Source organism: Bubalus bubalis, chromosome 20 (assembly GCF_019923935.1).
Source record: "Bubalus bubalis isolate 160015118507 breed Murrah chromosome 20, NDDB_SH_1, whole genome shotgun sequence".
Lineage (NCBI taxonomy): Eukaryota > Metazoa > Chordata > Mammalia > Artiodactyla > Bovidae > Bubalus > Bubalus bubalis.
Genome location: NC_059176.1, coordinates 1,023,711 through 1,035,237, shown reverse-complemented (window position 1 = coordinate 1,035,237; position 11,527 = coordinate 1,023,711). Strand labels below are relative to the sequence as shown.

At 67.0% G+C, this 11,527-nt stretch overlaps 1 protein-coding gene across 3 annotated transcripts; it reads right to left on the bottom strand.

Moving 5' to 3' along the window:
- Window positions 1-3,321: 3,321 nt before the first annotated feature.
- On the bottom strand, window positions 3,322-10,496 carry NUDT14 (nudix hydrolase 14). 3 transcript variants are annotated; one of them, XM_044932885.1, is made up of 5 exons: window positions 10,351-10,496; window positions 7,319-7,362; window positions 6,778-6,842; window positions 6,362-6,563; window positions 3,322-3,602 (listed from the first exon to the last, which is right to left on the bottom strand). In XM_044932885.1, exons 1-5 carry the CDS (start codon window positions 10,429-10,431, stop codon window positions 3,362-3,364), a joined length of 633 nt encoding a protein of 210 aa, XP_044788820.1. In that variant the 5' UTR covers window positions 10,432-10,496; the 3' UTR covers window positions 3,322-3,361. The 3 variants fall into 3 exon arrangements, with proteins under 3 accessions (XP_044788820.1, XP_006043395.3, XP_044788821.1); XM_006043333.3 differs by having other exon boundaries at window positions 6,362-6,599; window positions 10,351-10,495; XM_044932886.1 differs by lacking the exon at window positions 10,351-10,496 and adding an exon at window positions 9,646-10,003 and having other exon boundaries at window positions 6,362-6,599.
- Between the last annotated feature and the right edge of the window lie 1,031 nt (window positions 10,497-11,527).

Genomic DNA, 11,527 nt, shown 5'->3' with positions numbered 1-11,527 from the left:
GCAGAGCTCCATCCTGGCCCTTGCTCGCTGCCTTACTACCCACTGCCCTCCAGCACTTACTCAAACCATGAGCAAGGTGGACACAGCCCCTGCCCACCCACCCGTGAGTGGTTCCCAGTGGGGCTGGTGGAGTGGGCAGAGAACTTAAATAACACACAACAGCAGACTGTACTGAGTGAGGCAGGTGGGGTGCCCTGACCAGTAGGCCTGCTCAGACCCAGTGGGCAGGCCAGGGTCGGCCAGGGAAAGTGGCTGCAAACAGCACATGCAAAGGCCCTGGGGCTGAGGAGGAGGACTCGCCCCGGCAGAGCAGGTGAGGGCCTGGGGAGGCTGGAAGGAGTGGCGAGCACTAGCTGTGCTGCGCCGGCCTGGCGAGCCTTCCTGGGAAGGCTGACGGGAAGTCACAGAAAGCAGCTGAGCTGGGTTGGGCTGCACATTTGTGACTTACATTGTCACAAAGATCCCTGGCTGTAGGGGGGAAGGGCAGCACGGGGTGAGGTCGGACAGGGAGGCCATAAGCAAACGAGAGGGGCCGGTGGCCTGACAGGGTCCTGGCCGTGGAGGGGCCGAGGGGGCAATTCCGGCACGAGTGAGAGGTGGAATCTGGAGAACAGCAGCCCCCCCGCCGCCGCCGCCGCCCTCTGTGCTCCTCCCTTGTCCACCTCAAAGCTTCCTGCCGGCGGCCAGTTGCAGGAGAAGCAGACGGCCGGGATGTGCCGCGGGACACTGTGGCTGACCCTGGCGACTGGGCCACGAGTCCCAGGAGCTGCTGCTCTGGGCGGAGGCCCTGCCCTGCTCGGGGCTGTCTTGGCTCGAAGGCGGCAGTGAGGGACGCTCAGCCCACCTCCAGATTCCAGCTCAACCTGCCAGGGGGCAGGGCTGCCCTGGGGCCCAGGGAGACCCCACCCACCCTGCAACACAGGGAGACAGGGGTCCGGGCCCCTGTCTTCCATCCAGGGGTGGGTGGATGGTGGATGCTTCCATCCAGGCCCTTTGGGAGCAAAGTGGGCTCCCTGCCTCCCTGCCCAGGATGGCCCCTGCAGGCCACAGACGCCCCTCATGGTCCCCTCTCCCCACCCCCTCCCTCCCAGGAGCCACAGCCTGGACAAAATGGACCCAGGAGATGCTCAAGGCAGGACACTGGCCGCTTGAGGGAAGGGGCCGGGACTGGGGCTGCGGGGCGGGCGATCCTCCTACAGGGGTCCCCTCCTATGGTTGGCGGGGGGAGCCAGAGGGCTGAGACTCAAGAGACAGCCAGGCTCCCGCCTCTTCCAGGAAGACCCCGGCATAGTTTAGGGCTCCCTGGGTCACGCTCCACTTAGTGTTCCAGCCCCACCCGCCCCCTAACCCAAGGGCTCCCTCTCCGAGTCCCCTGCCCCAGGGGCCCTCCAGGCAGACTCTGGGGTGGGCATCACTCTGCGCCAGACAAGGCACGTGTGGAGGGGGCGCGGCTCAGCCTGGCCAGGCTGCTCAGGACCAGGCTGGGCACCGGCTGCCAGGCATGTGGACAGAGCCGGTGGGGCTGAGTGAGCTACTTCCGCCCGTGTTTTGCGGTGCTAAATATAGCGGCCAGGGAGGGGAGTTTCCGGTTACAGCCCCCCCCCACACTGCCAGGAAATCGATGCCAGCTCCATTAGGCCCGGCAGTGCCTCCTGACCTGCCTCAACGGGCTGCCGAGCAGAGTGCGGAGCTGGACTGCACCCAAGACAAGGGCCCTGTCCTGCCAGGCCAAAGCCCATGTGCTCCCCAGGGCAGAGGGCACCCAGCCCCACCCGGGGCCCAGCAGAGGCCCCTCTGAGTGGGCAGGCAGTGGAGCTCAGGAGGTGGGCAGCGGCAGGTGGAAGGTGCGGGCGGGGTGGGGCAGCCCCAGGCTGGGCAGAGCCCCTGCCTCAGACTCTCCAGACATCCCGGCCCAGGGCCGCCCTCAGGGCCCCTCTGACAGGGCGGTGCTGGCGCTCGGGACCCCAGCACGGCACCACCCCGTCGGCTCCACACCTAGGCCCGAGCACCGCCCCCCACAGCACCCCACTGCTAGGCTGGGCTCCCGGGACACCCCACCCGGGCCGCCCCACCTGGGTCACAGCCGGCATTTGCATACAGGTGGTGCTGCCTGGGTGGGCCTCCTGGGTGCAGCCACCCTAGGGCGGCCCCAAGGGCCAGACTCGGGGGCGATGGGCTCTGAGCCGTTCTTGGAGGGGCTCAGCCACACACGGCCCCCAGGCCAGCAGGAACTAAAGTGCCCGCTGGCCCGGGGCAGGCAGGGAGCACAGGAGGGCAGGGGGCCCTCGGCTGGGGAGCTGTCCCCTCCTGACAGCAGGCTCTCAGCAGAAGCCAGAGGCAGCGTGTCCTCGCTCAGCGCCCCTCCCATTCCAGCCAGGGCCGAGTGCCGGGGCACAGGGCCTGCAGGTTCACAGCAAAAGCTCCTGGTCACCCGGGCCCCCAGTCCCAACCTGTCTGTCCAACAGGATCTCCTGGACACTCTGCCCTCTACAGGGTCAGTGGACCATGACCCAGGCTGCCCCCGTCATGTCCTAGGGCATTACCCAAGGGGCTGACCAGAGGATTTGGGGGCCTGTGGGAAAGGGCCAGGCCAGGCCACCACCCTCGCAGAGGGGAGAGCCAGCCTTCCCTCCAGGAAACCTCCCTGGCCCTCTCCCAACTGACGGCCCCGCCACGCCCACAGACACCCAAACCACGATGACCCGCACATACTCCTCGCAGAAGGCCCCAGCGCACGCTGGAGGTCCTGCTGGGAGCCTGGTGGGGCAGATGTCCAGCCCTCCTAAGACCCCAGGAGCTCAAGGGCAGCTCACATCATCCCCGACCCCCCGCGTGGGGGTTCTGTGGGGCTTGCAGGCCAGCCTGCACACAGGTCAGCAGGTGGAGCGAGACTTATCACCAGTGCCCAGGGCCACAGGGCTACTGAGGGGGGCATCGGCCCAGCCCCACTCAGGGAGGACCCAGGAGCAGGGAGCACGCGCCTCTGGACTTGTCCACAGCCTCTCCTGATGTGACAGCCACCGCCCCCAGGGCCACAGTTCCATCCACGGCCGGTGCCCAGTGGGCCCTGAGCGCTCAGCCTGGCTGACCCTTCCCTGCCCCCAGGGACGGCCTGACCCGACACCGTCTTCCCGCCTCTCCTTGCCAGCCGGCAGCACTGCCCAGGCCTGGCCTAGCCCTCTGCCAGCGGCCAGGTCCCAACAGCCCCCCGCACAGCCTGCAGCCGATGCCTCTGCTCAGGGGGAGCTGAGGGGCTTTCGTGGAGACCTCGCCCTACCCTGCCCCCCAGCCCAGCCCGGTCACAGCTCAGAGTCGGTCATATCCAAGAGCGATGCCAGCCTTTATTGGGTCTGCGGGGCTCTCACTGGAGACCCAGGCCAGGGGCCACGCAGCTGAAGAACCATGAGATACCAAAGATCACGCCGAGAGTCTTGGGAACATCCGGGTCGTCCGCAAAGGCCCGGGCGCCGTCCAGGGGCAGGTGCACCACCTCGATGAGCTCTCCCTCCTCAGCCAGGCCCCCACCCGGGCTGCCCCGCTGGGCATCTGTCACCTCCGCGTAGAACATGGTCTGGCTGGAGCCGGTCAGTCCCACGCCAGACCTGAAGATGAGACAGCATGTGCTGAGGGGTCCACTCAGGCCCCGCCGGCCACCCCTGCCCCTTCCCCAGTCCTCTCCTGACCACCCCTTCCAGCCCCTGGCAGGCAGGGTTCCAGGAGGCCCCCGGGCTCCCAGGTCCCCACGCGGTATCCTCTCGAGTGTGAGGGAGACCTGGGAACATGCTGGTGTGACGAGGCTTGTGACGTGCCACCGGTCACATTAGGTCAGGTGATGAAGGTGGGATTCTACAGACGCGATTACGGGACCTAATGAGGGGAATTTAAGTTCATCAAGGGGGGATGATCCTGGGTCGGTGTGACCTCATCAGGAGAGTTTAGGGATCAGTGAAAACTCAGAGAGACACTTGAAGATAAAGCAAGCTGCCTCGGTGCTGCGGGAGGTCCATGGGCCAGGGTGTGTGGGGGCCTCTAAGAGCCCGAGAGCCAGCCAGGAGACAGAGCCCGCAGGCACGGCCACGAGGAGCTGCAAGAGGACGCAGAGCCCCGGACCAGACTGCAGAGCCCAGCTGATGCCTGGCTGCAGCCCGTCAAGTCCCTGAGTGGTGGGCCAGGTCCCCGGCAAGCAGACGGCTGACCCCTGGCAACCACGCAGTGAGAACATGGGTGCCTGACAGGCGGCCCCCGTCCTACCGTGGGCCTCGCCACTCTGCCCAGGCTGGGTCAAGCTGGTCCTCTCCCCACCCGGCAGAGCCGGTCCACGCCCAGGGCTCCGGCCGTGCAGCTTGTCTGTGGGCACTCACAGGGTAGGGTACCCACTCCAGGCTGGGGCTCACAGTGAGGGTGGGGGGTGAGGTCCCCAGGACTAGGGCTCATAGGCTGGGGGGGCATCAAGGACTCCCCTTCCTTCCTGGGTGGCAGCCAGGAGGGGATTGCTGGCCCCAGGGAGGGGGATGGGCCAGACAGAAGGTAGGGGCGCAGACCCAGCAGCAGAGGTCAGCAGCAGGTAGCCATGGTGACTGCCTGCCTTGAGGATGGGGTGACGGACAGGCTGGTCTGGACTCCAGAGGGGAAGGCCCCAGCACAGTGTGCAGAGGAGAGGGAAACCAGAGGTTGTGTACAAAGTCCAGGGGATAAGGGGGACCCCCAGGTCCCGCTGAGGCTAGCTGAGGCCAGCCAAGGCCTGCGGGGTGCAAAAGCTCCCGGGACACCAGGGCAAGGAGCAGAGGGGCTTCCGTCCCCTCCCCAGCTGTCCCACCCCCGGCGGGGCCACGCCCAGACTGACCTCACCCAGCTGCTTCCTCCGCCCTCCGGCCCCTTATCTCCCCCGGACCCTTCCTGAAGCCCGTTTCCGCCGGCCACCACAGCCTGAGCTTTGATGGAAGTCGCCGTCTGCGGGGTTTCCAGGCCCCGTTTCCGCCGGTGTGTGAAGGAGACCGGCGCCAAGGAGAGTGCGCCCTGCCAGGCCGGCACGGCCTCCCCCTGCGCACTCAATCACGCCCCCAGCCGAGAGACCTCAGGCAAGCGCAGGGGGGGCCGCGTCACCCGGGACGGGCAGGGAAGCCGCCGGGGCCGCAGACGGAAGCTGTGGGCCGGGCCACGGGGCTGCGTGAGTTTAGCTCTGGCTCGTCCAGCTGCCGTCCAGCTCCCGGGGTGAGGAGCTGCGCTGGCCTCCTCTCCCCCTCCCTGGCCTGCCTGCCCTTGTCCCTAAAATGCAGTCTGAGCTGACCACGGACCACCTGCTGTCCAGAACCCTCTGTGGCTCCCCAGTACCCTCCAGATCATGGCCCAGAGACTGGGCTGCTTGTCCCCTCAATCTGAGCCTTTCCCACGCAGCGCCTCTGCCAGGCCTCCATGCAGACTCACCCCTTCTGGGGACCCCCCGCTCCCAGGGCTGGCCTGCCCAATGGTTCAATCCCTACCTGAAATCAGGGCCCCTGGATCGCCAGCCCAAAGGCTCAGAGACCAAGTGGCCACTGGCCAGGCACACGGAGAATGCCTGCAGATAACTGAGGCATCACACAGCATGTCTGACCCTGGGGTGCAGAAACCCCACCTGGAGTGTGGAGGCGCTAGGCCCTGCCCCATCTCCTTCCCAAGACTGAAGGCCAGGGATGCCTGGCTGGGCCTGGGTGTCGCTGAGGTGGCCCTGGGCTGGCCTAGGGGGCAGAGCTGAGGCCCCATTCTTCTGGAGCAGGCTGCCAGGGGCTGGGGCTCAGCTGGAGACCCTCGTCCTGCTCGGGACTTCACCAGGGCTGGGGACCCATCGCCACACTCCCAGGGTAAGGGTGGGCTTCACCTGACATCCCGTCCCGGAAGATGTCCCCAGGGGGAGTTGGAGTGGCCGGCAGGCACCCGGACTCTGGAGGGGCACTGCGACCCCTCCCTGGGAGCGCAGAGCTCCAACCCTGGCCCAGGACTCGGCCCTGCCCTCACTCCTGAGCCGCCGTCAGAGCGCTCTGTGACTCGCCCCCACCCCCAGCCCCCGGCGCCTAATCCCACAGGAAGCAGGGGCATCTGTGAGCAGCAGCTGCCACTGGAGCTGGCCACACAGGGCGGGGGGTGTGGCGGGGCCGCAGGGGGCTGCAGTGGGGGCTGGGGGCCACAGGGGTCCGGGGGGGCCACAGTGGGGCCGGGGGCCTCAGGCTCCAGCCAACCTTCCCCCAACCCTGAGCTGCAAAACAAGGCAAACTCACCCTGCTTGCACAGCCCTGGGGAGGAAGCGCTTGCCGCCCCCCAGCGGCCTGTCCCAGCCCGCCTCCAGGGCTGTCCGACTGCGGGCCGCCCTCCCAGCCCCACTCACTTGTACGAGGTCACCCGGCGCAGGTCAGAGGGTGCCAGGCGGTAGCCACACTCCTCCCAGGCCTCCTTGCAGGCCACCTCCTCCAGCGAGAGCCCCGGCTGGTCCAGGAGGCCGGCGCACAGCTCGTAGGTGACCCCCGCTGAGCCAGGCAGCGCCGCCTGCAGCGCCTGGGGCCTGTCCTGCTCCGCAGCGGCCAGGGACCCTGGGAAGAGACGCTCCACCTCGCCAGCGTACACGGCTGGCCGGGGGAGGCGACCGCGTCACGGCCTATGGCGGCCGGCTCCACGTGACCCGCTCTGGCCAGACCCCATTGCCAAGGCTGTTTCTCCCAGATCCCCCTCCCGGGTCTACATGCTGACACCAGGACCCCAGGGGGCTGGACGTGAGCCTGCCGGCCTCCCCGACCCCAGCCTCACCTGGCCGGAACTGCTTCACCAACACCAGGCTCCTCCGGGAAGAGTTGAACATGAGGATGGTCACGCTGGGGGCGGGGGGGAACCGAGCTCAGCACAGAAGCGTGCCCTTAGCTCGCTGCCCTCCACAGCCCTGGAGGGTTGGGTCCCGTGCTCAGATGGGCAGACTGAGGCCCAGGCCGGGACAGAACTCGCCAGGGTCACACTGCCAGGTGAGGACCCAGGCCTCCTGTATGTGCTGCGTGGCAGGAGTGGGAAGGACACGCTGGGCAGCTGGACAGGCTGGGGGTGGCAGCATCTGAGGGCGCGGGAATGACTGGACACGTGGGCCCTGCCGGACAGCTAAAGCCACACTGCCCCCGGCCCATGCTCCCGGCGCTCCAGGGCAAGGGCGCCTGGGAGGCCCGCATGGGGCCCCTCGGTGAGAGGCAGGGAGAGCGGGGGTGCTCAGAAACGCAGAGGTGGGGGGCTACGGCTCCGTTGCCCCTGGGCCCCATGTCCCTGCCAGCCTTCTTTCCTGGAGCCAGCCAGGCCAGGCCCTCACCTATTGTGAGTCTTCATGAAGTCCCACGACTTCTGGGCACCATTCTGGAAGAGACAGGGCAGCGGTCGGGAAGTGCTCCCGGGACCGAGGAGGCCCCGGGGACGCACTGCAGCAGCTCCTCCCAGGGAGACCAGCTGTGGCCCAGGCCGCCTGGGAGCCAGGAGGTGCAGCAGGTGGGCAGGGGGGTCCAGGGCAGCCGCATGCTCCCCAGGAGTGACGAGAAAACTGGAAGCAAGCAGTGGGGAGCTGTGGAGACGCTCGCTGTCACCCAGACCGGGAAGGATCATGGGGTGTGGAGGGCCCCGGGCTGGGGGCTCCCGAGTGAGTGGAGCAGAGATCAGGTCTTCACGGCTGAAGCTCCCTTGGGTGCCTGGACAAAGGGCCATGGGAGGGCTTGGGGCGGGGCACAGGAGCAGTTGGGGGGTGTGCCAGCGCCCGGCAGGAGCCTGCCCCGTAGACGGGATGACTCAGGGGCGTGACTGGACCAGGGACCACCCTCTCCCCAGCCCGGTTTTGGCCTGGGGCTGTCTCTCCCGTGGCCTGTGGTCCTGCTGCTCTGTCCCTTCCCTCCGCCACCCTGCTCCCCTGCCTGGGGTGCCCTGCCCCAGCGGCTCCCAGGGCTCCGGGCGGCATCTGGTGAACAGAAGGCAGTGCGGAGCCGGGGCCTGGGCCGCCGCGGGCAACCAGAACCGATGCTAACGTGGTTCCAGCCGGCAGGAGGCATGAGGGGCTGGGACCCTGCCAGCTGGGCCGTTCCCCCTGTCCCTGAGCCTTCCTCAAAGAGGTCTCTGAGGATGGGGCTGGCCCTGGAGCCCGAGAGCCCAGCCCTGTGGATACCCATCACCAGCTTGCTTAGCCCACTGCCCTTCAGCCACTGGTCCAGCCCTTTGCCCTGGTGAGCTGCCAGCCCGACACATGGGGCCCTGTCCAAACCACGAACTGGACATGAACCTGAGCACCAGAGACAGAAAGTACAGTCAGGGCTGCAAAAGAGAGAAGACGCCGAGGAACAACCTTTGTGAGGACTTCCCGGAGGAGGCGACACTGCACCAGGACTCACAGAGAAAACAGGGCCTTCCCGGCAGGGAGGCCTGACAGGCAGAGGCCCACACGCTGGTCTAGCGGAGATAGGGAACCTGGGCTGAGCTTGGCCTGGAGGCAGGAGCGTCCTGGCCGGGCAGCAGCTTCGGTTTCCGGGGGGAAGGAGAGCTGTGTTGTGCCGGTCGGGCTGCCCGGGAGGCCGTGGTGAGGCACCACCCACAAGAGGCAGGCCTGGGCCTGCCTGCAGCCTGGCCACCCCAGGGCCGGCCACCCACCAGGAGGGGTTCCAGGGAAGGCCTGTCCCCAAGTCTGCCAAGTTCAGGGCTGTCCCCTGCCTCCCTCAGGGTACGTATCACCCTGTGTTGGTTTCAGGTACCCTCTTGGATCAGGATCAGAACATCGGTCAAACCTGAGGTCCAGGCAGGGTGGAGGGGAGGGTCCAGAGAGGTCCACTGAGGCCCGTGCAGCCCCTCCTGCAGGACCCCCACCCAGGTGGTCCGGACCCAGGCCTGGCTCATCTTCATGGCACTGGGAGGGAGGAACTGGACTGGAGTGTAAACACAGCCCCCTCCCCCTCAGAGCCATGGGGAGGCCCTGCCTCTGGATGATCAATCTATCCATCCATAAGATCTCCCCTGGCATAGCGGCTACTGAGCAAAGTTGCAGAAGCCCCTTGCTGACATTCACCGCCCAGCCCAGTGTCCCGTGGCCCCCTGGCTGTGCCCACTGCAACCTGCCACCCACACGGGCTCAGCTTTGGTTACCAGCACCCATCCACCTTTCACAGGAAGTGGGGGAGGGTGCCACAGCCAGAGGCCACAGCGGTCAGGTGCCTGGACCACCCTGTGCTCACCTGCTGCTCCCAGAGCCCTGGCCCCTGGGAGCTGTGTGGCCACAATCAGGCATCCTGGCCCCAGGCCAGCACCAGGGACAGGGCGGCAACCTCCACGTCCCTGTACTATGCCCTCACCCCACCCTGGCTTCTGCCCCAGGCCAGTGCTGCCAGCCTGGGTCCAGCCTGGGGACAAGACTCCCTGTCCCCTAGGGCCAATGGGACAACAGCAACGGGGGGGGGGGGGGGGGGGCGGTGCAGCTTCTCTCAGGCTGGGGGTCAAGAGGGCGTCATAGTTTGGAGAGAGGAAGGGACCTGGGGGAGGGGGGTAGACACGATATTGCAGGCCAAGGGCAGTCAGGCAGAGAGAGGGGCACCAAAGACCTGCACCACCTGTCCTGACTGAGGGGCACCAAGGGGCCGCACAGACCACGCTATGGGGTGCAGTCCTCACCTGGATGGCACGGTGGACTCCAGGGGAGCTGCAAGCAAAGGGTGAGGGCCCAAACTGGACAAACATGTGTTTCCTGTGAACCTACTCCCATGTACGGCGCCAAGGGAGGCAGCCGTGGTACCGCACTGCCTCCCAGGGAACGGTAGGAGGAGATGATGCCCTGGCGGAAAGCCTGCAAGGACGGCAGGTGGAGACACGGAGGAGGCGTCCTGGAGAGGAAGCCCACCCGGAGAGGCTCTCCAGTGCGCACCCCCGTCCCTCCATTCGCCTTCTTCTGCCCAGAATGGAGAACACCACCTCCAGGAAGCTTGCCCCGACCCTGGGGGCGCCCAATATGTCCCACCGCAAAAAGGGCCGGGGCTCAGCAAAGTCTCTTTGGAGGAATGAGTGGTCCCTCGAGGTGTCCTTGCCCAGACCCTCCCCGACCCCGACACTCAACCGGAGTGTGCACCTGGACTCCGGCAAAGCGCTCTGCGGGGACGCGAGGCTTGCGGGGCGGGACCACGAGACTCGGGGCGGGGCTCCTGGGCCCGGAGCTCGGAGCCGGGCTCCAGGCGGGGGCGGGGCTGCCGGCTGGGGGCGGGGCTCCGGGCGGGGGCGGGGCTGCGGGCTCGAGGGTGGGCGGGGCTCCGGGTCGAAGGCGGACGGGGTCCCGGGGCGGTGTCGGGCAGCGCGGGGAATGGAAGGCGCGGAAGGCGCGCTCACCTGGCGGTAGTGCAGCGTGAGCGGGACCAGGTACGGCGAGGCTGCGCAGCGGCCCACGGCCACCCCCTCGATGCGCTCCATGGCGGCGCTCCGGCGCGTACCCGGCTCTGCGCATGCCCAGTGCGCGCGGGGCGGGGCGGTGCCGAGCGCGGGGCGGGCCCGGGGTGGCCCCTGCCCGGCTCCGTGTGGGTGGGACGGCGGAGGCGGGCGCTCCTGGAGCCCGCGGGCTGGGAGCTGGGCAGGAGGCGAGCCCCGCCGCAAGGTGCAGTCGGCCGAGCGTGCGGCCAGCGGGCGGGCGCGGCTGGAGGTTTGAGAGGCGATCGCCGCTGCCCGCTGCCCGGGGGACTTGGGCATCTTGGTCGCGAGAGAGCGACGCAGCGCAGCTTGGGGGAGGGGTCTCGAGCCGAACTGATGTCTGCCCCCTGGGGTTGACCAAACCCGGGGGCAGGGAGAGAAGCCGGCGCCGCCGCCGCGCCCCCCAGAGAGGAGCGTTGCGGGGCGCGAAGGGTTATCCTGTGGGCGGTGGTGGCAAGAATGTAGACACCTCTGGAGGCCCCTGGGTGGAGGCAGAGAAGGCTCTGGAAAGAGGGCAGGGCGAGAGGAGCTGGAACCTGCCCTTCAGGGAGGAGTTGCCACTCCTGTCTGGGGCTGCTACCCCTCCCCCTCGCGCCCCTCGCTGCTGTGGGAGGGCCCCTCCTTCCTTGGGTGTGGACCTCCAAGACCCGCTTCAAATGCAGCCACTGCCTCCCCAGTAAGTGTTAGTCGTTCAGTCGTGTCCGACTCTTTGTGTCCCCGTGGACTGCAGCACTCCGGGTCTCCCTGTCTATCGCCAACTTCCGGAGTTTACTCAAACTTATGTCAATTGAGTCAGTGATGCCATCCAACCATCTCATCCTCTGTTGTCCCCTTCTCCTCCCGCCTTCAATCCTTCCCAGCATCAAGGTCTTTTCAAATGAGTCAGTTCTTCGCATCAGGTGGCCAAAGTATTGAAGTTTCAGCTTCAGCATCTGTCCTTCCAATGAATATTCAGGACTGATTTCCTTTAGGATGGACTGGTTGGATCTCCTTGCAGTCTAAGGGACTCTCAAGAGTCTTCTCCAAAACCACAGTTCAAAAGCATCAATTCTTTGGCGCTCAGCTTACTTTATAGTACAACTCTTAGACCCATACCTGACTA